This window comes from Thrips palmi, unplaced genomic scaffold, assembly GCF_012932325.1.
Source record: "Thrips palmi isolate BJ-2018 unplaced genomic scaffold, TpBJ-2018v1 HiC_scaffold_7, whole genome shotgun sequence".
Taxonomy (NCBI): Eukaryota; Metazoa; Arthropoda; class Insecta; order Thysanoptera; family Thripidae; genus Thrips; species Thrips palmi.
The window spans coordinates 6,254,940-6,278,950 of record NW_023144634.1 but is presented as its reverse complement, the minus strand read 5'-3'; the positions used below and the strand labels follow the sequence as shown (position 1 = coordinate 6,278,950).

Genomic DNA, 24,011 nt, shown 5'->3' with positions numbered 1-24,011 from the left:
AGAGACCGCGCTCGGGTTTCGAGGCCAGGCAACGCCAGGCGAGGGGAGGGGAGGGGGAGGGGAGGGGAGGGGGTTAGTTTGGGCGCGGGCGCGCGGGCCTTCAGAGCCGCCGTCCTTCCTGGACGGCTGCCTGCTGCCCCCACGGCTGCTGAAGCGGAGGCATTACACGGAGCTGACGTCTGCGGGAGTTAGGCCCCGCGCCACCCTACGTCGCCCCGCGTCGCCCCGCGTCGCCCTGCGTGAGCCCGATGGTGGGGTGGGGCGGGGCGGCGTCCGGGGGTGGGGCGGCGCGGCGCGGTTCGTTGTGTCGGGTTACGGTGCAGCCGCCCTCGGCCGTGCCTCGGCCCTCGGCGTCCTCGGCCCCGCAAGGTCAGGGTTGAGGGCGCGCAGGGCGAAGGGCCCCGGGCCCGGGCCGCCCGGACGCGCGAGGGTGCCCGTCGGCGGCCTGTTGGACTTGACGACGGTCTCGCTGGGCTCCTCAGTTTGATTGCGGCTGGAATGCGCTGCTGCTCCCCGCGGTCCGGTGGTCCTGGTGGTTACGGGCTATTCCGCCTTGCTGGCTGGTGGTGATGAGCGCCAACGGTGTCCTCGGTCTGGCCGGCGGCACCGGCGTAGCGAGGCCACGCACCGCGTTCTCGGTGGTGCTCCAAGCAGTACCAGGCCCATGGTAGCCTGTTGGTCGGCCTGTTGCTGGTCGCACCCACTGCGGGGCCCATGGCCCATGGCCCAGTCCACGGCGGCCGATGGCGCAGCCTCGCTGATCGATAGCCTGCCTAAGGGCTTGCAAGGCGCGCAGAGGGCTCCAGGCTCGAACTGGGCCCTGGGCCGCCCTGGGCTGCGGGCAGCCCCGGCTCAGCCCCCCCTGCCGGTCCGGAACCAAGGGGCAGCCCCCTTCCCCCTCCCCCAGGGGCCGCCGTCTGATGCCAGAGCCCTCGAGCGACAGCGCCGCTCCCTCTATCTATCTACGGCCAGCAGGGAACTTGCTGCTACACGAGCACGAATTGTGTTCATAAATTGAGCGTGGATTGCCAGCGAATCGAGGGGAAGCGCTGCCAATGGTGTGCGCTGGGGCGTTTGAAAGTTGTGCGCGGGGCGAGCAGTCTAGTTCGAAGGTCACTTAATTAAGCTCATCGTTCGGGCTCGAAAAAGTGTTTTCAACAAGTAAGTTTTGTTTCCTTTTTCCAGGCTGCTCCGTAAGGCTTTTACCGTGCGTCGGCATCTCTTTTTTTCTCGTCGTTTCGGTATGCTGGTACTGCATCGGATGTGCCGCGCTGGTCCCTCAGCCCCGGCCCGCCTCGCCCGCCTCGCCCGCCTCCCGGTCTACTGTAGCACTGTGGCACGTCCTCCGGTACCCGACGGTACCCTCTGGCACCACTGCGCCAGCCGCCGGGTACCTACGGCCCCTACCGCGCCGCTGCGCCGCTTCGCCGGCCCCCCGCTGGCCTAGTGCCCTGGATTCTCGATTCTGGATTTCACACCGAGGCAGGGCTCGACGCGAAATAAAGCGAAGGGAACGCGAAACTGCGCCGAGTACCGCTCGCCTGCATGGGGGTGTGCGCACACATGTCTGCTCTCGACATTTGACTCGCTGGAATGGAATCTCCGTTTTCCGATTCGAATCTCCCGCGGAGTATCGGACGGGCGCGCCACTGCTAGCCATGCTAGCCAATCCGGCCGCGCTGTCTGGTCCGGCCATCTGCGAGCGGCACTGCTTGTAGGCGGCGAGCAGCCTCGCCTGGGAACCCGGTCGAAGGCCAGTGGCATGTTTACGATGGTTGCAAACCATCGAACCAAGGGAAGCCTGCAGAGTAGCGCATTACCGGCTGGCTGGCTACCCTTTTGCCCTTTCCAACTGGACTTGCGTGACCCAGCCAAAATAAAAACGACTTCGACATTGATTCGACGATTTTAGGTTTTAGAAAGACCTGCACGGGGGAACCGAACCACCACCGATAAATTGCTGGATTATTTTCATGAAGGCATTTGATTCTGCCACCCCCCAAGCCCGTTCCTGCCCCCGTCCCCCGTCTTAGCCCCCTACTTCGCGGCGACCCGGAGCCCTGCCCCGAACACACCTACATTGGGCACCCCCTGCCGGCCCTGCCGGCCCTGCCCCCTATTCCCCAAAACGCGTCCCCTCGGGCCCCGCGGCCCCTCAGCCCGGCCCCCCTTTCCGGAGGGACCGAATGGGGCTGCGGCTACAAAAGAGGGGGGCCACTGCGCCCCGCCGCGCCCCGCCGCGCCGCGCCGCGCTTGCAAGGTGGAGGGGTGGCCGCGGCGGGCCCGGGCCCCATCCCAGTCGCGTGGTTCGTACCGGCGTGGTCGGTTGCTCTCGCCTCCCTCCGACCGTTTCGCGTTTCGCCCACACCGGCAGCGGCCCTGTCAGTTGGCGTGTCAGTTTGGCGCGCAGCCCACTGACAGCCGTCGTGGCGTCAGCTCCCCGGTCCATGGCACGTCAGTAGCGAACCGGCCAACTGCAGAGGTAAGGTTGTCTGCTCGGTCTGCTCGGCGTCAGCGCGGCTGTGGGGGTGTCATGTCACCGTTCCAGTTGTCAGTGGCAGATATTCTTTGTTGACTGCCATGTGCGTGTCAGTTGTGTCAGCTCGCGTCCGTCACTTGTCCGTTCGATGGTTTGTGATGACGCTTGCTTGCGGCGGGTCTTGTCAGTGAACTGTCTCCCTTGTCGCTGACTCGTGTCAGCGCGTGTCAGCGCATGTCAGCTCGTCAGCTTCGCCGCCAGCGCCACAGTCAGCGAATGTGAGCTGACTTCCTCGCTGATTCGTCCGACCTTCTGCATCCGCCGAATCGCAATAAAGGATTCATTGAACCCATTGACTCGGCCGACGCAACGCAACGGGGCCGCCCATTCACGTCCATGCATACAGCATCGTCAGAGTGCGCCCTTATCTTCCCTATCTTGTTTCATTTCGTGAAGGTGGCGGTGGCGGGGGAGGGGGTGTCAAACCCTTTTCGGAATATCAGCAGCTGAAAACGAGAGAGAGAGGGGGGGAGGTACTAGAGAGGCGAGGCGGGCCGCTTTGATGGCCCCTAACCCGCCCCTAACGCTTAGCGAAGTGCTGCCAACCCCTCCGCGCAAAAAGCACCCCCAAGATTTACAAGCAGGGTAGCGGCTGGGTTACGGCCGCGGCGGCACGCCACTGGACGCACGTGGGAGCGGCGGGGCCATTGCCATTATGAGCACGACGGCGTCGCGACCCCGGACAGGCCGCGGAGCCGCGGAGCCGCGGAACAATGCCGGGCAAAAATCTATACCGACGTTAATCCCTCTCTCACAAACAAGCGCGCGGCGCAGACTCAACATTTGCTTTATCGCTGGCTGGCGGGCTGGCGGGCTGGCAGGCCCACCTAGGGATTAGCAAATTGGGCACATTGCGGCTCCACCGCTCGGCAGATTGTTTAATTGGCTGAAGGGGGAGCTCGGCGAGCTGTGCTGCTGCTGAAGCGAGCGCCGCGGGCGGCGTCCTTCAAGGCGTCCTCCTGTCACTCGCGGTGTCACTCACGTGTCACCCCCACGTTTCATTCGGGTGTCACTCCCACTCGGTCACTGCCACGTGTCACTCGATCACTGCCACGTGTCACTCGGTCACTGCCACGTGTCACTCGGTCACTCCCACGGTGTCACTCGGTCACTCCCACGTGTCACTCGGTCACTCCCACGTGTCACTCGGTCACTCCCACCTGTCACTCGGTCACTCCCACGTGTCACTCCGTTACTCCTGCATGCCACTCGGCGGTCAGTCGCGTGTGCTTTCGCGTCACTGCGGCGTTGCCCTCACGTCACTCAGCGTCGCTCTCGCGTCACTCGGGCGTCGCTGCGTCGCTGCGGCGCCAACAATGGAAATATCACTGTCAGCCCCAGAACGGCAGAGGCCGCGTCGCTTTAGATCTGGCCGGGGGTAGGGGGGACCTTTTGTTTAATTCAGATCCCAGCCGTGCCCCGGCTGGCGATGAGGATGGCGGGCGTCATGGCGGGGGCCGTGGCGGGGCCGGGGGTAGTTCACTAGTGGAGGTGAGAATGGCGGCACAAGTAGGGGCGGGGAGGCGGACACTGAGCTGTCGCTGGAGGGCCGAGGCCGAGGGCCTGCAGGGGCTGGAGGCCTCGCGCCGATGGGGGTGTACACTGCCGAACCGAAACGGCCACGTGTTTTGGAAGCGACCTGCTGATGAAAATTTCATCGCACCGCGCCACAGAAATACCACCCACGTACGGAGGGGGGGGGGCCGCGCAGCCGCGGTTTCGTTTCAGGCAAATTGAGGGGCCGGTGTACGGCAGGCGGGGTGGTCAAGGGGGCCGTGGGGACACGCCGCGCTCGCCGCACGCTCGGCCCACCGGTGAGTGTCAGAGAGAACCCCCAAAAAAAGCTCTACCAGCCCGGCCACGGAGAGCTCTAAAGCGCGGTGGCGGTGGCAGAAGCGGCTAGAGATTAAACCTCTCCGTCGGCAGCGTGAGGAACTGCCGCGCAGCAGTACATCAGTGTCTGTTTGGGGCGGGGCAAGGGGGCGGGGGGCAAACCGGCCTTTTTGTAGCCACCCCACCCCTCCCCCCTCACCACCGTGACAATTAATTGAATGCTGCGTAAGCCCGGGCGTACACTCGGAGTCCCCCGACTCGAATAACTGTCGCACGCCATCACTGGCAAGCCCCCCCCCCTTTCCCCCGGCCCTTCTGAGCATCGTTAATCCGGCAAGCAAATCATTTTATTATTCCATCCCGGGGATAAGCGGCGAAGCGGCGCCACGGCCGCGGGGGACGGGGCATCCGACGACTCGAAACGCCGTCGGGGGCGAGGACGGGGTCGCGCGTCTTCATGCTGCCACTCACGCCTCCCTCGGTGGGAGCACCGTGCCCACATCGAAAGCGAAATCAAATTAGCCCGCGGGCGACGCGCGCGCAAAATCAAGAACCGAGTACTTCGTCCTTGCTGTTGTTTTTTGGAGTGGCATGTTGTTGTTGGTTTTTTTTTCGGTGTTGCTGCTGCAGGGCTTTGGCTTGCGCGGCGTGCGCGATATAAACAAGGTTAGCCCGTTGATTCGCACCGCAAATAAAGGACCCCCCGCAAGCACCCCTCCGCGTGTACGTGTGTGTGCGTGTGTGTGCGTGTCGTCCGTCACACACCCAGGCCCCCCTCAGTCCGACGGCCCGCCAAGTAGGTCCGTCGTCGTCCGTGAGGTTCATTCCGCCAATCAAACAGCGAGGAGGACAGGACGGTCGCAATCGGGCGAAGGGAGAAGGGGTCGCAGCAACCCTCGACAAAAAGATTCTTCTCCATCTTCATTTTTTTTCATGTTCCAGTGCGGCTAGCCTCGCGGCGGGCTCGTCCGCCCCTTGTTAATCCGGCTGATTGATCCTGCCGCGAGGCTACCGAGCGAGCTACCGAGGCTCGCCGCGGGGCGCTGGAGTGACAAGCCCCTCTTTCGCTCATTGCACTTCATCACGTAATGAACAACGTACCCGCGGCCGCGAGGGCCCGAGGGAGGGGGAGGGGAGGCACCCGGCCTCTTTGTCGCACTCGAGGGGCAGCCAGGGGCAGCCACCACCAGCCAGCCAGGTGCTCTGCGGCGCGCGGCCACGTCCTGGCACTTCTTTGTGTCCGCGGTGGTCAATACCGCCTCTCGGAGAGGCCCGGCCAGAGGATCGCTGTCCCACGAAGAAAGGACTCGCCGGAGCAGTCCAGCGGTTCCCAACAACAGACGTCTCGTCGCTCTGTCCGTCTCTCTCTTGCAGCACGACGCCGCCTGAGTCGACAGAGACGGCATCGGTCTGCAGGGGCACTGGGAGACTGCCGCCCTTTTTGCGGCCGGGACCGGCACCCCCTTTAGGGGCCAGGACGGGAAAACCCCGGGGGAAAGGGGGCCGAAACCTGACGCGTTTCGAGCTCCAGGTGCGAAGCGCCGAAGCGGCCGGGGCGCCCCACAACCTCCCGAAGAGGAAACCAGGGGTGGAGGACCAACCTCGCGTGACTCCCCATATTTCTACTCTAGAGCAGTTATTGCTAAATTCGGGCCAATCTAGCTGTGGTTAATGGCCTCCCTCAATGTCCGGGTACCACACCATCGGAGGTGTTTTTTGCCTACCGGGGGAAGGGGAACCGGCGCTAGAAAATCAGCCCAAGAGGGGCTGTGGGTCGCTTTCCAAACCCCGGTCCCCACTCTAGGATATTGCAAAGTTTGGGCCCAACAGGGGGTTGGCCCCCCAAATTCCGGGCCCCCCGGGGTTTTTGTCCGGGGGCTGGCGTGGCCCGAGAGGCCCGGGCGATGGCCCGGCAGCAGGAAGCAAATCCGGTTGCCATGCTGGGCCGCCGCTGGTGGCCGCCGGGGATGGCCGGCCCGCGCGACTGGCCCCCCTAGGCCGCAGGGGGGCCGCAGCCCAGTCCGGCCGCTCTGCAAACACGGCCCACGGCCGGGCCAGCCCGGGCCTACCCTCACGCTTCAGGCTGAGCCACGTCTCTGTCGCACTCACGGGGCGGCCCACGCTGACAGAGAGCGAGCGACGAATCACCGCTTCGGAACCAGCCCGCCAGCAGCGCGCCGGAAACTCGGCCCGAAACTTGCCGAAGTCTGCAGGGCGCCAAGGCGCCAACAAGAGAAGGTGCCGAAAATACTGTAGAGTCGAGACAAAGCTCTGCCGCCTGCGTGGCCTTCGCAGTGCCATGGCAGTGCGCTGCCAAAACGTGCCTCGCGACAAAGCCAGAAGCCTTGGCGAAAGCTGGCAGGCAGGCAGGCAGGCAGGCAGGCAGGCGGACGATTAGCGAACTTTTCCCCGCTGCTGGGCCAAGACAGTGTATGGGCAGAGCGCTGCCATAACCATTGCCAAATTAAACTTTCCGCTGCTGTCTATTGTCTGCGGTTGATGTTTGAAACACAGACCGGCGCACGCTGGCTGGAGGCCCCCCCCCCTCTCTCTCTCTTTTCTGGGAACCCTTCGGAGCGCTGCACGAGAGCGACAGAGACAGCGACAGTCCCAGGGGGCACAGCACGTGCGGCGCCCGGATCAGGTGGTCCCATCCCCTCTGCAAAGCGCCCCGCTCGGCAACAGCATGCAGTACATCACGCAGCCCGCTCAGATACGGGGTTGTTGGCGCTATGACCGCGCAAACAAGCGCACACGCACACGCACACAGTGGCGCCCAAGTGGACAGAGACATCCATCCTTTGGAGGGAGGGGGACGCACTGCCGCGCACTGCGCTCAAGGTCAATGCGTGCCCACTACTACAGGCCTGTCGGGCGCCCCGCACTCGGTGTCGAGGGTCATTTGTCACTGAATCCGTGACGCGGCGACACGGCGACGTGCAGCGCAGCAAGGTTCAAACATCATCCATTTCCTCTGTTGTTTTGAAAGCTGCTTCTGTTCCCTCCTTGCCGTTCTTCTTGAAATTACCTCGGAGTTAGCAGGCCGGTCGGCATAACGAGAGGCAGAGCGGGCAGAGAGTCTCGCCCCCCGGCGTGTCATCGCAGGCGCGAGGATAAGTTGAAGAAAAGTTTTGGCGCGCATTGATAAAAGTTGGTGAAGGCAAAAGCTGCGAGGCAAGGCGGCCTGCGGACTGCGGCCTGCCGCTTGACGCCGGAGCGAGAATGGAGGGCGGGGGAGGTCTCTCTCGCGACCCGACGCGCCGCCTCGTGAGAGCGACAGAGACAGAGCGACGGAAGGCGCGGCCCCGAGGGAGGAGTCGGTCCAGCAGATAATTAAGGCAGCTCGCCCTTCCTTCCGCGCGCCCTGACCAGCCTCGACCAGCCTCGGTCCGATCGGCACTCGGGCCACTACACTGCGAAGGGAAAGGTCGGGAAGGTGGATGCCGCAGGACGAGGACGACGATGATGAAGAGGCGGAGGCTGCGCCGATACCCCGCGTTGCCTGCCAGTGTGTGAGAGAGAAGGATTCGTCGCCCCGTCTGGCCCTCGCCAGTCCCTGATCTCCATCATCCCCCCGTCCCGTTAGAGAGGCTCCCCCCCCCCCCGATTGCCTCTGCTTTGGGGCCCCCACTTCCGGTCTAGGTTCTCTCTGCTTTCTCGGTGCTCGGCGTGCCGCGGCGTGCCGAGCGGCGTCGCACAGCGCCAGGCCTTGAGCCAGGCACTCGGGGCAAAGCCGCGAGCCGCGGTCTGTCGGTTTGCTCCTCATCCGATTCTGCATTCCACAGTGGAGGCTGCCGCAGGCTGCCTCCACCGCGCGCACACACGCCCCACACGCCGCGCCTGCAAGTTGGCCAACTCTACACCACCACCCCCCCCCCCCGCCCCGCCCCGCCCCGCACAGTGACAGACGGGGCTCGAGGGCGGCTGAACATCGGAGTGACTTCCAGCGGCTTCCAGCCGCCGCCTTTCTCACGAAGCCAACCTGCTGCACTCGCCTTTCGCTTCCCCTGCTCTCATTTCTGAGCGAGCCGCCCCCTCCCTCGTTCGGGTCAAAGCGCAAACCTGACCCCCGGCCGCGCGGTGCCCTTGGCCCGGCGAACGCGTCGCTGGAAGCATCCGTCTTTGTCACTGCCTCCAGCCAGGCAGAGAGTCGTTCACCGCGCTGTCTCTCTCGCACTCGTGGGCCGTTCCGTATGGGTGCGAGAGAGACAGAGCGACCAAGACTTCTTTCGGAATCAGTCTGCAGGGGGCGGCGGAAGCAATGAAAAGAAGCGCAGCAGCGCAGCCCTGCTTCCACGCGTGTGGAGGTGAGGGTGAGAGTATAGGGGGCTGCGCTTGTGTGTGCGAGTGAGAGGGAGAGAGGTTGGCCTGACGTAATCTTTCAATAAGCCACTTTGTGGCTTGAGGCTCCACCGGGGCTCCGCTTCGCAGGTGTACCGGAGCTGAGGGGCTCTCCGCGGGCCAGCAGCCTGATTCCGAGATTCCATTTCGTCGCTCTGTCTCTCTCGCACTCATGGGGCGTCCCGTAGAGGCGCGAGAGAGACAGGGCGACGTAGACGACTCTCGGCATCAGTCTGCAGGGTGCGCTAGGCGCCAGGCAGCCAGGCACGCCGCGGCGACAGCAGAGAAATGATGTTCGTCCCGCGAGGCGACGCGACGCCGAAGACACTTTTCAACCGCGGGGCTGTGTGGTCTGGTTCCGAACGGAGAGCTTCCTTCGCTCTCTCCCCTTCGCTCCCTTGCGGGACGCCTCAAGGGTGCGAGAGAGGCAGTTTTCGGAATCAGACTGCTGTCGCCCTGACAACCTTCAAGCTCTCCAAGGCGCAGCCCGTTTTCGGACTTTCGGACCCCCCAGCTAGTTTTCAGTTTCACTCTCTTGAAAGCAGGAGCGGAACGGAATAAATAAGGAAAGTTTCTGGTGGGCGGCGCGCTCCGCGCAACGGCTTCAAAAATGACATTGATATGACGAGGGGCAGTTCAAGGTCGCAGCGGAATGACGCAGCCGAGTCGTCGCTCTCGCACCTTTAGGGGACGCCCGCTGAGTGCGACAGAGGCAGAGCGGCGAAACGGTGCTTCGGACTCAGTCTGCTTGTGGGTCGCCTTGGCGCCTTGGGCTCGGGGGCGTCCCCGGAGACTCAACCGGAGCTCCGCGGAGACCGACTGGAGCCTGGAGCGGGCTGCGGCCGACTGCCTGGAACCCCCTCCCCCACCCGCTGTCATCTCGAGGCCATAACTGGCGTGACGACGAACACCCGACCGGACTACCGGCTGTTGCTGACGCCGTCCTGGCTGGGCGTCCTGGCTGGCCGTCCTGGCTGGCCGTCCTGCCGGCCTTCGTGGAGGGAGCGCGTCACTCGCCGCCTCGTTTTCGCGCGGCCACGGCCTTCGACGCTGCCGTCGCTCTGTCTCTCTCGCACACACGGGGCACCGATAGAGCGACGGCCCAGTCCGTAATGACGCACTGCCGATTGCTGTATTGAACTGCGCTAACGAACGCGCTGCCGTTACAGTGTGCACTCGCGTTGTTTCGAGAGTTGGGCGGTGCGCACTCGCCCCGCCGCCTGATCCCGTCGTTTTGTCTCTCTCGCACTCATAGCCGTCCCGTAGGGAGCGAGAGAGACAAGCAGAGCGACGTAAACTTTGTTCAGAACGCCTGCCCGTCGTCGCCGCCGCGCCACATTCGACGCGCGAGTGCAAAATTCATCGTTGTTTATTTATTTATCCGCTTGCCGACAGATGCTGCTGCCGTGCCGTTCGCCGTGCGACAGCGCCAGCGCGCGCTTCGCCGCGCTGGTCGTGGTGTTCATGGCGTACCTGCTGATGGGGGCCACCGTCTTCTCCAGCATCGAGGGCCCCGTGGAGAAGGAGCGCATCGACGACCTGCGGCGTCTGCGCGCCCAGTTCCTGCGCGACCACCCCTGCGTCAGCGGTAGGCACCCTCTGTCTCTCTCGCACCCTGGAGGCGAACGCCACGAGACAGAGCGGCGACAGCGCTGCTCGGTACACCCAGAAAAAGGCTTTCTTGATTTTTGATTTTCTTGGTTTTTTGTAAGGAAAAAAAATCATGACACAAGAAAAATTTTCTTCATAAAAAAAATTGGATTAAGAAATATTTTCTCGCAAAAACCAAGAAAAGTTAATTTTTTCTTGATCCAAGAAGTCATTTTTTTTGGGGTGTAGAAGCCCCTATGTTTACCAAACGCTTTGCGAATCATGAAAACCCTGCGCGTTCGGGAGGTGCCTGCGTGGTCTTTCCGTGAGTGCGAAAGGAAAGGGCTGTGAGTGCGCGCTCACTCACACCCGCCCTGCGCAGTTTGTTCAAGCTAAAGCATAAACCCAGCCGTAAAAGGAGGTGCGCCTGTGATACGTCACGAACAGTCGCTCCCTTTTTTACGAGCCGGCGGTCCCATTCGTCGCTCCGTCTCCCTCGCGCTCACGGGGTGTCTCGCGAGGTGCGACAGAGACAGAAGGACTTTCGGAGGCAGCCTGCAGAATGAATAGCGTGACGGGGCGGCAGCGCGAAGCGCAGCGCGTAGCACACTGGGACCGAGACACAAAGTCCACAAAGTGCATTACTGGGCGACGCGCGACGCCGCGTGGAACGGTGGAACATCCCTCGCGTCTCTCTGTCCGTCTCTCTCACTCACGGGGCGCCCCGTGATGCGAGGGTGCGAGAGAGGCAGCGCGACAAGGCAGTGTTTGCGTGAGCCTGCGCGCTGGATTCACGGAAACGAACCCCCAGCCGACTGTTGTTGAAGCTAGTTAGAGCGGCTGAGCAAGCCGTTGGTACCGTCGGACTGCCCCTCTCTTTTCCACACAACTTCGCCGACAAGCCTCCGCGCCCCGCCGCCCTCTTAGGCTCCCCGAAGCTTTCACTTCCCGGCCTGATTGCTTTCGCACGCTAATTAATTTTCCTCTGACAGCCCCCTCCCCACCCCTCAACCACCCCGCCGTCATCGCCGCCGAGGCCGCGCCGCGCCGCGCCCTGCACTGCCACATTGTCGCTTCCCTTATTGTGCCTAATATGCCCGGGGGTGAGTGACGGCAGGTACACTGTGCGACGTGATGGAAGCGACAGGTGCCGTGGCCGCGGGCACACTGTCTCTCTCTCGCTCATGGGGCGTCCGTGGAGGGGCTCACCTGCGAATGCGAACACGGCGGCCTGCGCTCGTGGTGGCCTTTCTCCCGTCGCCACGTGCTGCCTGCGGGGCGGGGCGCCTCTCTCTCGCACCTCATAACACGTGTAGTCTGGCGGGGCAACAAGATTACCTGTGCGATACACTACGCAGCCCAGGCCCCCAGGCCCCCCAGGCTGCACCGCCGGGGCGCACTGCGCCGCGCAGCGCGGTGGGGCAATTCCGTGCTGATGAGCGCCACCGCCACAGCCAAGGCCTTCAATTTCTGTCCCCTGTCGGGGCGCCTCGATCGAACGTCGCTTGCTGGGACGCTCTATGCCGTTTGGCAGCTGTGTAGTTTTCGTTTCCCTTTCGGAAAAAGGTCGATGTCGTGCGACGTCGCGGCAGAAGCTGGCAATAAAGAGCGGGTGGCATTTCGTCGGAGACGCCACCAAGGCGCCGCGGCCTCCGCGTCTCGTCGGAGTGGCTCTCGGCCAGGACGCCAGGGCGACGCCGGGGCGACGCCGGGGCGACGCCGGGGCGGCTGGAGTCGGAAGTCGAAATTAGCATCCGTCTGGCGGCTGGCGCGGCCGGCGCGCGGGGCCGCATGAATATTGTAAAGCCACCGTTTGCCCTGGCCGCCCGCTGCCCGCAGGGCTCCTGGGAAAAAAAAATTGAGAAAAAGAGTTTGTTTGCTCTCAAGGGCAGCCGTCGCGGCCCCTGCGGGTGGCGCCTACGTTTTAATTCAATTATTGCCCCAGCGGAGTCCATTTCATTGATGGAGTAATTTTCGCAGCGGCCGCGCTTCGCGGACGCCGACGCCGCGGGTGGTTCCCGTCGACACCGGTGGCGTTCACTGTAAGGCCGCGCCGCACCGCCCTCCACCATGTCACCTTCCCGGCCCTTCCCCCGTTCCTTCCCTTCTGCCGCGGCGCGGCACAGTGGGCCAGAAGCCGGTGGAGGCGGCCAAAACTCTAGACGCGTTTTGAGCTCCAGAGTCGCTAAACAGGCCTCGAACCGAACGTGTGACCCCCACCAATGAATTCCTCGTTCGGAGAGCAATCCATTGGTGGGGTCACACGTTCGGTTCGAGTCCTGTTCAGTGACTCTGGAGCTCAATACGCGTCTTGAGTTTTGGCCGCCTCCACCGGTCTCCTGGCCCACTGTGCGCGGGCGGCCGGACGGTCTCGGACACGGGGAGCGCCCGGCGGCAGGCCGTCCCGTCGAGCTCGCGAGTGCGACGGATTGCCTACCCCGCCGCTCCGCAGGCGTTCCGATCCGAGACGCACTCTGCTCGGCACACTGATTAGCCGCCCCGCCCCGCCCCTCCCCGCCCCTCTGGCTGCCAGAGAAAGTCTTCCATGACGCGGCCGACGCCCCCGTCGGCTGGTCCGCCCGTCACCGCCAGCACAGCGAGGCCCAGCTCGGCGTGCTATCGGATCTCGCCGCCGCATTGTCCACGCCATTGATCCTCTCCTGCTCCTCGCCGATCCGCTCCGAAGTGCGCCGTGCCGCGCAGTGCTGCCCTCTGGCGGCGCCTGGCGGCGTGGCGCGGAGGCCGGCGAGGGCGGCAACGGGAAGGGAAGGCCGCGCCTTTTGACAAAGTGCCGCACGGGCGCCAATAAGAGAGGCAAGCCGGAGTCTCCGCGACCCCGTGGCCGAGTTCCGGTCTGTTTGCGGGTAACGAAGGCCCGCGTCGACCTGGTCCTTGGCCGACGACGAAGACGAAGGGGTTGTTGGAACGGAGCGGCCCGCAGCGTGACGTAATGAGGTACATGTGACGCTCCGCGAACAGCAGGCCGTCTCCCTCGCACACGCGGGACGCTGCACTGTGCGAGGGAGACGCGCAGAGACCTTCCGCTCGCACGGAACCACACTGGCACTTTCACAACCACGGCCTGCAGTGCGCGGCCGCGGTCGGGGTCGCGAGGCCAGTGACGCGCCCCGCAAATAGAACACAGAGACCCTCCTGGTTATGCAAGCTGCATCGAGATAGCGGACGCCACCTTGGCGATGCAAGGCCACTGCCGGCTAGTTGCATCGGACTGCGAAAATAGCTATTCGCGAATCGCACAGTGCGTCCCGCAAAAAGAGAATAGTTACAGTGTGTCAAAGTCGGGGCGAACCCTTTCCGGCTGCAGCTCGGTGCTGCCCTGGCCGGCCCTGGCCCGCTGCCCGCAGCGTAAAGTTTTAATAACGCGAAGAGCGAAACACCTCTCGCCTCGCTTCCGACTGCCTCGCTGACGCTACACTGCCAGCGTTTTCAAAAAGAGCCGCGGTAAATTACTGCGAAAACTCTTCACCCTGATGAGGAGGCGGCGCTTCGTGGAACACCATTTTTCCGCGATATAAAAAAAAGGAAAAAAGAGTTGGGGAATCGAACGGCGCCGCCACACGGTGAATAATGAGCCCAACTTCATGATTGAAACGGAGTGTGGAGCAGCTTCTGGGAACTTTTCGGCAGATGCGCACGTCGGTGTCGATACCGGGGGGGGGGGGGGGGGGATCTCCACCGGGCCGGCTTCGCGGCTTCGGCCCGAGTCCAGCAGCACACCGCAGTCTGGCGGCCAGGCAGGCGCCAGGCATCGGAAACCGCTGCACCCCTGACCGCCCTCAGTAGCCAGCCAAGCCAGCCGCGCCCCCCAGCACCCCCCCCACCCCCCCACCCCTCCCTCCCCCCACCCCCGGTGCCGAACCGCACGGCCAGCGCTCGCGCATGCCTTCCCAGACCATTTTTAGCAGATGATACCTTCACACTTGAAACATACTTAAAACTACTATACACATGAAGGTGTCAGTGTGCTTTTACTCTCGAGTCCAGAAACGAAGCGCGTATCCTAAACAATATAATAGGGGCTGGCTGCCGGGGCGGGCTGGCGCGTGTGGCTGGCTGGCTGGCAATGAGGCGCAGTCTGCGCGGGATTCGACAATCCCTCCTCGGTACAGCGCCTACCCCGTATAAGGAAACCGAACGAGTATTGACTGAGAAATTTGAAAGGGAAAAGAAAAAAATTTGAACTCTACACCCCCTCCCCAGTCTTAATGGGGAGGCCTCCTGCTTTACTTCGGTGTTCGGGATGGGAACCGGTGCTATCAGGTACCTGGGGTTAATCCCGTCAGCGACCCAAGCGTTCGCCGGGGGACCCAGTAGGACCCCAAAGCTCAGGCAGCTGGGTGAGAGCACCCAGTACGAAGCTCTTTGAGGGGCGGGACGTAGAGTGAGACGACAGAGAGACAGAGAGAGACTCAGACAGAGAAGAGGTTTGGTGGGAGCTTCTTGTTTTCGTAGGGTTGGTTGTGTACCCCATGGTACCCCCACTGTCCGGCGCTCCCGTACCGAACATACAGCGTTTTAGGCCAGCTTCAAAGGACTTATCATCGCCTCCCCGACGAGTCAAGGAGGCACCACCCGCAACCACACACCGGATGGTCTGGATTGATGGATCAAATACTCCATCGCTCCAGTGCCGAGGCCAACCCGCCGAAGCGGATTGCTTTTTAGACACCCACAGCGGAGTGGCCAGGTGAATGTGACTCTGACCACTACGCTATCACGCTTGTACGTCTGGCAGCGTGTTGGACGACGGGTTTGAGTTGCACGGGGAGGGAGGCGGTCGAAAAACGTAATGAAATGATAGGATTCGATCCCCGGACCCCGCCATCGGGATCACACGACTTTACGCTCTCGGCCACCACGGCCCATGATGAGGGGACCGGCGTGAGGTGGGTTCTTGACGCAACAGGACTCGACCGACCCGGTCAAAATTTCGCAAGAAGTTGGGGGAGTCGAACCGCCGACTCTAGCATTGAGAACCGACGCCTCTACTCCCTGGACCACCACGTCCCATGCACGGAGTGGGCTCACGTTCACAGGTTTCAACCGCACTGGGTGAGGCAGTAAAATTAAATGGAAATATTTGTTAGGAGTCGAACCTCCGGCATGTGGGTCTGTTGCACACGGCTCCGCTCGGATGGCCTCGAACCACCACCCTTAGGATAGTAAGTCGAAAAAACGTATGTGACGCTGGTATTCGAACGCCCGCCTGCGGTAACTCGATCCCACGTCTCTAGCCTCTCGGCTATCACAGCAGTTGTGAAACGCGACGGATCATCTGCTTTCATTAACGTTCGTTGAATGAGATTTTTCAGCCCAATGCAATTTTCCTGTGGCCAAGAGATTTTCCCGACCAATGCCTTTTACTGTGGCCAAGAGAATTTTTCCAACCGATGCCTTTTCTTCTGGCCGAGAGAATCTTTCTGCGCAATGCATTTCCCTCTGGCCAAAAGCATTTTCGGTCGGCTTTTGGAAAGTGCTTCCGGAACCGGCGTGTGTGCTGGCTGTGGGTGGGGCCGCGGAGCGCGGGGCGCACACACGTGTGACCAGCTTATTGCTGCCACACTACAAGGCTGAAAGCTGAAGGCGGTCCTGGCTGGAGGCTGAGGCACTGGAGGGCTGGAGGCTGGAGGCCTGGGAGCAGATTGCGAGTAGCAGGTGGGCCGGGGGTGGCGAGGGGGGCGGGACAGGGGGGGGGGGAATCCCATTTAGGACTGCCCTCCCACCAGCCAGCCCCCTTGCAGGAGACCTGTATTTCGGCCGTGCCGCGCCGCGCCGGGCCGGGATGGCCACCACCTCGGCACCCGCACTTTGCGCGGGGCTCCTCCATAAAGTACATCCACAAAATGCTAACCCGATTCCCCACTCCCGGCGCCCCCACGCCCCGAACGCCCTTGAACTTTGATGCGCGTCCTTTTCGACCACGTATTTATGTAGGGACCCTCCTTGCCGCGAGGCAGGTAGGGCGGGGTCAGCGGATCCAGGCCGTTGCAGGCCGTTGCATCCCCACCCACCTGCAGCGGGGAAGGGAGAGAGGGGGAAGGGCGTAAACTCGCAAGCTTTATGACGTGTTTGGCGCAACGACTGCAGTAAAGGCATGAAGCATTCCTGCGACAGATCTTCCGGAGCGCGGCGCGCGGCGCGCAGCATGAGCTCAACGCCGAGCACTGGCCCAGCCAGCACCGCGCAAGCCGTGACGTCACAGCGAACGCCGCCAAGGAAAACAAATTTAAACAAATCTTTGACTGAAGAACGAAAACGGAAGAAACGACCGTGTTGCGTCGGAAGCGTTGTGCAGTGTACAAGATTGGGAGTCATTGTATTTTTATCCGTTTTATCTTGATGTATTTTGAAAGATGAAATACTAGAGAGAGAATCGAGGCAAGTGCCTCGTCGAGACTTATATAAGAGCGTCCAGGCGTTTTTAAAATTGGTTTAGCCGGCGTGTCCTTCAGTCCAGCGCGCTGCCAGAGCCTGCCAGAGCCAGCCAGCGCTAAAGTTGGCAACATCGACGCGACGCTCGCTCTCCAGCTGCATTCGTCTTTGACACTTTGCATCCGCCAGCAGCAGGAGAGGGGCACGGGGAAAGGGGAAGGGGAGGGGGGCGGCCTGGTCAGTGTCCTTGGCGCGCGGCGCATCGTTACGTAAAGGAGGAGGCCTCACGGAGGCGAGACCGACCGCGCCGAACGGCCGAACGCACACGCACCGAGCGCCGATGTCTTTCGTGTCCGCATGCCGCGCGCTTATTCAAAAAATGCGCCTGTTTTTAAGACTGCCGGCTGCGCCGCGCCCCCTGGCCGGCGGAAACGGCGACATTGTAGTACTTCCAGAGTGCTGCCCGGCTCGGCCAGTCTGCGAAAAAGAAAGAAACCGTTTTGAGGTTAAGGTACAGACGTATAGGAATAAACTGTACTTCGACCTTCTTGGTCAATGGCGATGCTGTGCGCTGCGCGCGCTGCCCGCTGGACGACGGGGCCCGAGGGACAGGGGAGAGGGGGCCTACGACTGGAGCGGGGGAGGGGGAGAGGGGAGGGCCGAGTAAATAAATACCGTCTGCTACCTACTCCGCAGCGCTCCGCTCGCAGCCACCCGGCGCGTGACCGTTTCATAGGCATTCCGTAAACACAGCGCCGTGTTGTGTTGGCAGAGGCAGCGGCCCAGGGGGAGGGCCTCGGGGAGGACGGACGGCAGGGCGGCCTGGGCGACGCGAAGGGATTGCCTTGACAACAACCGCGGCTGAACCGCCAATACGTTGGTGGGATGGAAAATCGAGTCCCGGCATTGTTGCTCGTGGGAGTGGCGGCTGGGCGGCGTGGCCTTGAAAGGCACCAACAGGAGGAACCCGCACCAATCCCAGCAGACCAGCAGCTCGTCAAGGGTGCCATTGAAAGAAGGGATGTGCAGACCACAGGGCCCGGGGCAGCCCGGCCGCAATGACTGGCATTCTCATACTCGTCAGCACGCGAGGCAACCACAGAGGCGGAACCGGGGATGAAAGGAAGAGGGCGTCCTTCCCGGCTGGCGCGCCACATTGAGCTTTTTTAGCGTCGCGACGCCGCCTCGCGTGGTTGATGGACGTCGCGACGTCGCGGTGGAGTGTCCGTCAGACAGCGCCGTTGGCCAGGACGGTGGCGGGGAGCGGCCTGCCTGACGGGGACGTCCGCGTGCTCCGGGCAGGCACGCGCACACGTGCGAGAGGGCTGGCACGGCCCTGCCGGCAGGGCGAAGGCCGCCAAATTCGCTGCCTTTAATTAAATCGCCAAGCCACTCGTGCGTGTAATCCTCTGCGGCGTACTTGCCGGCCGTCACGTACCTGCTCGTACAGTACAGCCTCCACCGCCAGGTCCACCCCGACACTCTCGAGCGGCGTAATCGGGGCCTCCTGCTGCAGGCGGGATTAACCGGGGACTCCTAGGCAGTCTCCCGGGTGGCGTCGGGGCGTTCGGGCAGTGGCGTGGCGGCGTGCCGTCTATCTCTGGGAACCTGCAGCTGTGTTTCGCCGACGGCAAACACCAACACCCGCCCCGCCGCCCAGCCGCTGCCGGCGCCACCCTCTCCCCGCCGCAGGTGGGGTTTGGCTCCACAATGAAACGCCTCAATTTGGCGGAGTCCGTCGAGAGCAACGACCACATACAGTGCAGCGACTGCTGCTGCTGTTGTTCCACGGCTTAAACGGCTTTCCTGCCCCATCCTCTCTCCGCCGTCACTGACCCCGGCGGTTTTGCCGCTCGGCCGCATCTATACGAGATTATACGAGAAAGACCGGCGGGGGCGGCACGCGGCTAAATTGGTTGTCTGAACGTACCAAACGGAATTACTATTCGATCCACGCACACACACATAGACACACACACACGCACACACACGCAGCGCCGCGTCAATGCATGACTGCCATTATCTCGCTTCTATCTTATCAGGGGCGCTGCCGGCGTGGCGGGCAGTAGCGCAGTGGCCCCGCCCCGCCGCCCCGCCCCGCCCCCCCGCCCCGCCCCGCCATTCATGACCCCGCCCCGCCTCTCCGCGTGTACTTTGCGTTCGGGAAAGCCGAGGGAAGTTTCGGTCCGGAATACACCGGTATGCTTATGCCGCTCAGACCTGCGTCGTCGTGACTGTCGGGTCGGGGGAAGGGGGACTCCACAAGTCCGAACTCAGACCAGACCGGTCCGATCGGACGCCGGCTATCCGCCACGCCCCGCCACGCCCCGCCGCGCCCCGCCACTGCCTCGAAGGCGCTGGCGCGGTCCCGCCATGGTCCGCCGCGCTGCGCCGCGCCTCTCCCCGCCGCCTTCTGGTCGCATGGCTTGTGGTGTCAGTCAGTAGTGCGCGAGCGGCGAGCGGGGAGCGGCGCTGGGAGGCACTGCGGTGCGTCGTGGACGTGCGAGGTCGACGGGGAAGTCTTGCTGCACCTCCTCCTCCGGCTGGCGTTGAACCCAGGACACGCGGCGCTGACCGCTGCTCTGCTGACATGACCGCGGCCGGCGACTGCCCGCCGCCTGCTCCGGCCCGGCCCGTCCGGCCCGTCCGCCGGGAGGCCTTCCCCATGGCCGCCGAGTCCAGCTGACAGTAGCCGCCCGGGCTGCGTGGCGCCCCAGTGCCCCCAGTGCCCCCAGGACGACGAGGAGGTCCTTAGGACCAGCACGGCCAGCCCCCCGGATAATGTGTGGTGCCAGCAAGACGCTCGGCTCCGTGCAAGTGAGGATATTCAGTGCGTGACGGTGTTCAGTGTTCCCGCAAGACAGTGAGACAGTGTAGCGCCCCGGACAAGCCGCCGCTTCCGGTCGCCGCCGTCCCCTACAGTGCAGTGCAGAACAAGAACGCGAAACGCGCACCTCGGACTGTCGCCCGCATTCCTCCAGCATTCTGAGACACTACTTATCACCGGCCGTCGGCCCGTCGGCCACACAAACACTCCCGTCACCTTCCCGTCGACGCGGACTCCCCGACAACACTTCGCGCCAAAACCACTTAACGGAACAAGACGGCGACCCGAACCGCCAACGGGACGCTCCTGACAAAGACGCCGAGAGTCGCAGGGACCGCCAATCTCACTCTCACAAACAACCCTCCCCTCCAGTCCCCCCTCCTGCCTCCCCCCTCCCCTTGTCGCCATGAGCAAGGCGAGCAAAGCCGGGTACGAGGCGCACGCCCCCCAGCAGGACCTCGAGTCCATGGGGGCCTTGGGCGTCCGCGCGCACGTCCGCGAAGTCATGGGGATGCGCCGGTCCTCCGCGCTCCTGCTGCTCTTCGTGTTCTTCTACGTCGGCTACCTGGTGGCGGGCGGGCTGGTGTTCGCCACCATCGAGGCCCCCGCCGAGGCCCAGCTCAAGGCGTCGCTGCTGCGCGCGAGGCAGGCCTTCCTGGAGAAGCACCCCTGCGTGTCAGGTGAGGCACAGAACACAACCCGGTGGCACGCGTGTTTTCAAACTCTACCTGGTGGAACCCAAATTTCTTGAGACTCTTGTCCATTTGGCGTTATACTGCGTAGCGGTACTGACTTAAAGGAACCCAGGCACGCTTCCTGATACGCCGCGATTTGTGACAAAAGAATCGAGCGAAATTCGCTCACTCTAGTGAGTTGACAGCGTCCAAGTCCGCCACCATGTGGCGCGGCTTGTCGACGAACAGACCCCATTAAACCTTCATTTTCGAATACATTCGCAATGTCAGTGCTGCCGTGCGTTCGATTGTGTCGCCTCCTCCGAAGGTAAACTCGCCAAACACGCCAATCAGAACTTTTGTGACGACACCGAGTGTGCTGGGCATTACGCGATCACGCCGCGGTCAAAAATCTAGAATGAGACCCCGGCGGTGGAATCGTTGCTTTCTCTCCTCTTTCTTGTCACTCGTCGTGGCCCCTTCCTCAATGAATATTCTCGTCACACTGCAAAGGCGCCGCCCGGCACAGCCAATCCGAGTCCGATGCGCGCCGCCGTCGCCGCGGCAACGCTGTCTCTCTCGCACCCGGAGGGCGTCCGCGGGGGTGCGAGAGAGACAGACACGGCGGTCCATGGCAATGAGGCGGCAGCAGTGCGAAGGCGTCGCGGCGCGGAGCGAGGCTCAAATGTAGATCTTCATTATTTAAATCGACTCGCCGTGGTGGGCGTGAGCGCGTCCTGGGTTCAGGTGGGGTTCAGGTGGGGTTCAGGTGGGGTTCAGGTGGGGTTCAGGCGGGGTTCAGGCGGGGCTCAAGCCGAGGATGGGCTTAAGGGGCACTAGGTCTGCGTCCCGGCGCACATTTTGTCGCGGGTGCGAGCCGCAGAGTGGTTGTTGTTTTTTCCGGCTTTATTTTTGGAGCCTTCTGGTGCTAGTGTGTTGTGGCTTGGGGTGGGAGAGGGGACAGCAGGGTCGTGTGAGTGTGCAAGTGTGTGTGAGTGTTTGCGCGCGTGTGAGTGAGAGCCCGCCGCGCATAGTCGTTATCGAGATGCAGTGTTGGTCAGTGGGATGGTCTCGCAGAGAAAATTCCGCGATGTGACGGAGTCGATAAACGCGGGACTCGAGGACACCAATTTCTACATGATGCTGTCATTTTATTCTTTTATTTTTCTTCCTTCTCAAGTTCTCCTCCCCCTGCCTTTCCCCCCGCTCCCCTCCCCCGCCGTGATAGGCTGTACGCGTGCAGGGCCTTGAGGGGCTTCAGCTGGCTTCAGCGGGCCGGCTCTCCCGCCACCCCGCCGGCCGCATGCTCCCTCCAGCCCGTCTTCGGGATGAGAAATTCAGTCGGATGACGAGAACGAGCGGTTTTCTCGGGTTTTCTCCGCGTTTGTGACACTTCTGCCCTGCCGCACGCACGGGCGTGAAACTTCAACATTAATTACTGATTCGTTGAAGCGACTAAGGTACTCAAATTGGAAGTTGGATTTCGCGCTGTTCTCTCGACCGTGCCCTCCCCCTTCCCCTTTCCACTCTCGCCACTCTCCCGACTCAAACAACTCTCGAGTATTTTTGTTTTGCTTTTATTTTCTTTATTTATTTTTAATCCCTTCGTGTCCATGCCTCTGGGCGGAGAGGGTTGGTTTTCCTGTCCTGACGAAAGCCGCGAAACGCCGCGAAAGCGCACACTGTAATCCTTCCGGAAACTTGTTTCCGCTTCCTGGAGCGTCGCGGCCGGACAGAGTCGCAAACTCCACGAAGAGAGGCGGCGACAGCAGATGGATTGCAAACAGCGGTCGCTAGCTGTCGCTCTGCACGGGGCCCCCCATGAGTGCGAGAGAGACAGAGCGGCAAAACCGCTGTTCGGATTCGGGCCCTTCACGTGGAGGACGGCTGCGCGGCACGGCACGGCGCGCCCTTTGGGACCGCGAGGACTTTTCCGATAGAGGGACGCATATTGAGAGAACCGAAGTCCTGGTGAAAGGGCAAGGAACGCCTAAACCGCAGTTAGCAGCTAGTGCTGGGACTCGCAAAAACAAAAATCTGGAATGAATTCTCTCCCATTCTTGGTCAATGACTTGTTGTCCAGACTTCGCTCAGTAGGTTTAACGTTTATCAATGTCTCCCTTTCTTTTTTCTGCTGCTGAATGAAAGCTGTCCATAGCACGAGTCTGGCCAGGCGAGCCGTTCGACAGGCGGGGTCGAGAGTCGTGTCAAACGATGAAAAACACAGTGCTGCGTTGATGTTTATTTTTTTTTCAAAGCGACGACCACGCCCCATCAGTGGGCATCGGTTTGCTGTCTCGTTTATAATTTTCGCACGATTTTTTTTGCCGCGTTTTGCCAGAGGTCGCTCTTGCTTTCGGTGGGGCCGGTGGGGCGGTGAACCGGCTGAAGGGCGCTGTGCTAAGGGCGGAGGGAGGCCCTGCTTCTGTCTCTGGCGTCTCTGTCGCACCCTAAGGGACGCCCCATGAGTGCGAGAGAGACAGAGCGGTCTGCATGTTCCGCTACAACAGCCCGGCACTGGCTCGGCAAAGGGCGCCACAGTCCCTTTCCGCGACACTGACTCCGGCAGACGATCATGCGACAGCGATGCGATGCGACGCGACAGCGGCAGCTGGGTCAGTTTCCCTCGGTTTCCCACGGCCGCCACCATGCATAACGAGCCTGTGTAAAGGGAGGGGGGGGGGGAGGAGGAGGAGGCTCAATGCGCGCGAGGGATGCATGGCGTTGAAACGAACGCGCTGCCAAAACCAAAATAGCGTCAGCGTTCGCGCGTTCGCCTGCTGGAGTCCGAATAACGGCGGAACGGCGGAAACTCGGATAACGAGAACGAGTGCTGCGAAAATAGAAAATAAAGCTCGGGCGCTGCGCAAAAAGAAAAGGGCCGCTGAAAAATGATACGCAGTATCGCTGCCACACTGGCAGCGCTGGCAGCAGTACCCGCCGCACAGCCCGGCATTCATGGCGTTTTGAAAGCAGTGCCGGTTTTTCTGTCTTTCTCGTCGCCCTGTCGGCAGTGCCGCCACGCCCTGCGGCTCCACCGCCGTCGGGCCAGCCACGTCACTCTGTCTCCCTCGCACCGCCGGGGGGCGGCCCGTGAGTGCGAGAGAGACAGAGCGTCGAAGCCCGCTGCGACCCCCGGCAGCCCCTGCGGCCAGATGTCACCTCGGCCCCGCTAATCTGCACCCCCCCCCCCAACTTGGCAGTGGGTGTTTGTCCGGAGGCGCGGTCTCGGCGAGGTAGCCGTCGACTCCACGGCGGCACGGCGACGCACGGCGACGGGCACCCCGGCCGTCGGCCAGGCCTTATCGCGAACCCGAATTTGGCTCGCCAGCGATGTGCGGCGTGGCGTGACCCGAAAGCGGCCGAGCGGACAAGCGGGCACGAGAAGCAGTTGTTCGCAACGGCAACGACGGGAATTTATCAGCTTATTTTTGGCCGGCAGGTGTGTGGCAAGTTCGCCGGAGGAAAGTGCACACGGTGCCCAAAGGCGGCGAGTCTAAAATCGTCGGGCCTGCCAGCCTTCTGCACTTGTGTCCACACGGCGCGTCTAACTTGGGGCACACAAGGCGCTGGTGGGCGAGGCACTGTTCCCGAACACCTGCCCGCCACCGCGGCCGAACGCGCGGCCGAAATGAACCAACCCCTCTCGAGCTGGGGGCACTGGGGCTCGGCCCGGCGGGTCCCCGAACAGCACGGGGGTCTCGATGACTGCTGCCCGGCTGCTGAATAAAGATGATTTATCACCCTCCCTCCGATGGCGGCGGCAGCGCGGCAGCCCCTCGGGCTTGGCTGCGGGATGGCCTTGGCGTTGTTG

The 24,011-nt window shown here is 62.6% G+C and overlaps 1 protein-coding gene across 2 annotated transcripts in view; it reads left to right on the top strand.

Annotated features, from left to right (window-relative positions):
* The first annotated feature begins 2,308 nt into the window (after nucleotides 1-2,308).
* LOC117652369 (potassium channel subfamily K member 1-like) overlaps nucleotides 2,309-24,011 on the top strand; it is a 28,507-nt gene continuing 6,804 nt past the window's right edge. The window contains exons 1-2 of one of the 2 annotated variants that reach the window (XM_034397229.1): nucleotides 2,309-2,482; nucleotides 10,109-10,301. In XM_034397229.1, coding sequence (XP_034253120.1) covers nucleotides 10,109-10,301 — 193 coding nt within the window. In that variant the 5' untranslated portion in view covers nucleotides 2,309-2,482. Of the gene's footprint in view, nucleotides 2,483-10,108; nucleotides 10,302-19,192; nucleotides 20,204-24,011 lie in introns of those variants that run through there. The other variant, XM_034397228.1, reaches the window with a different exon arrangement.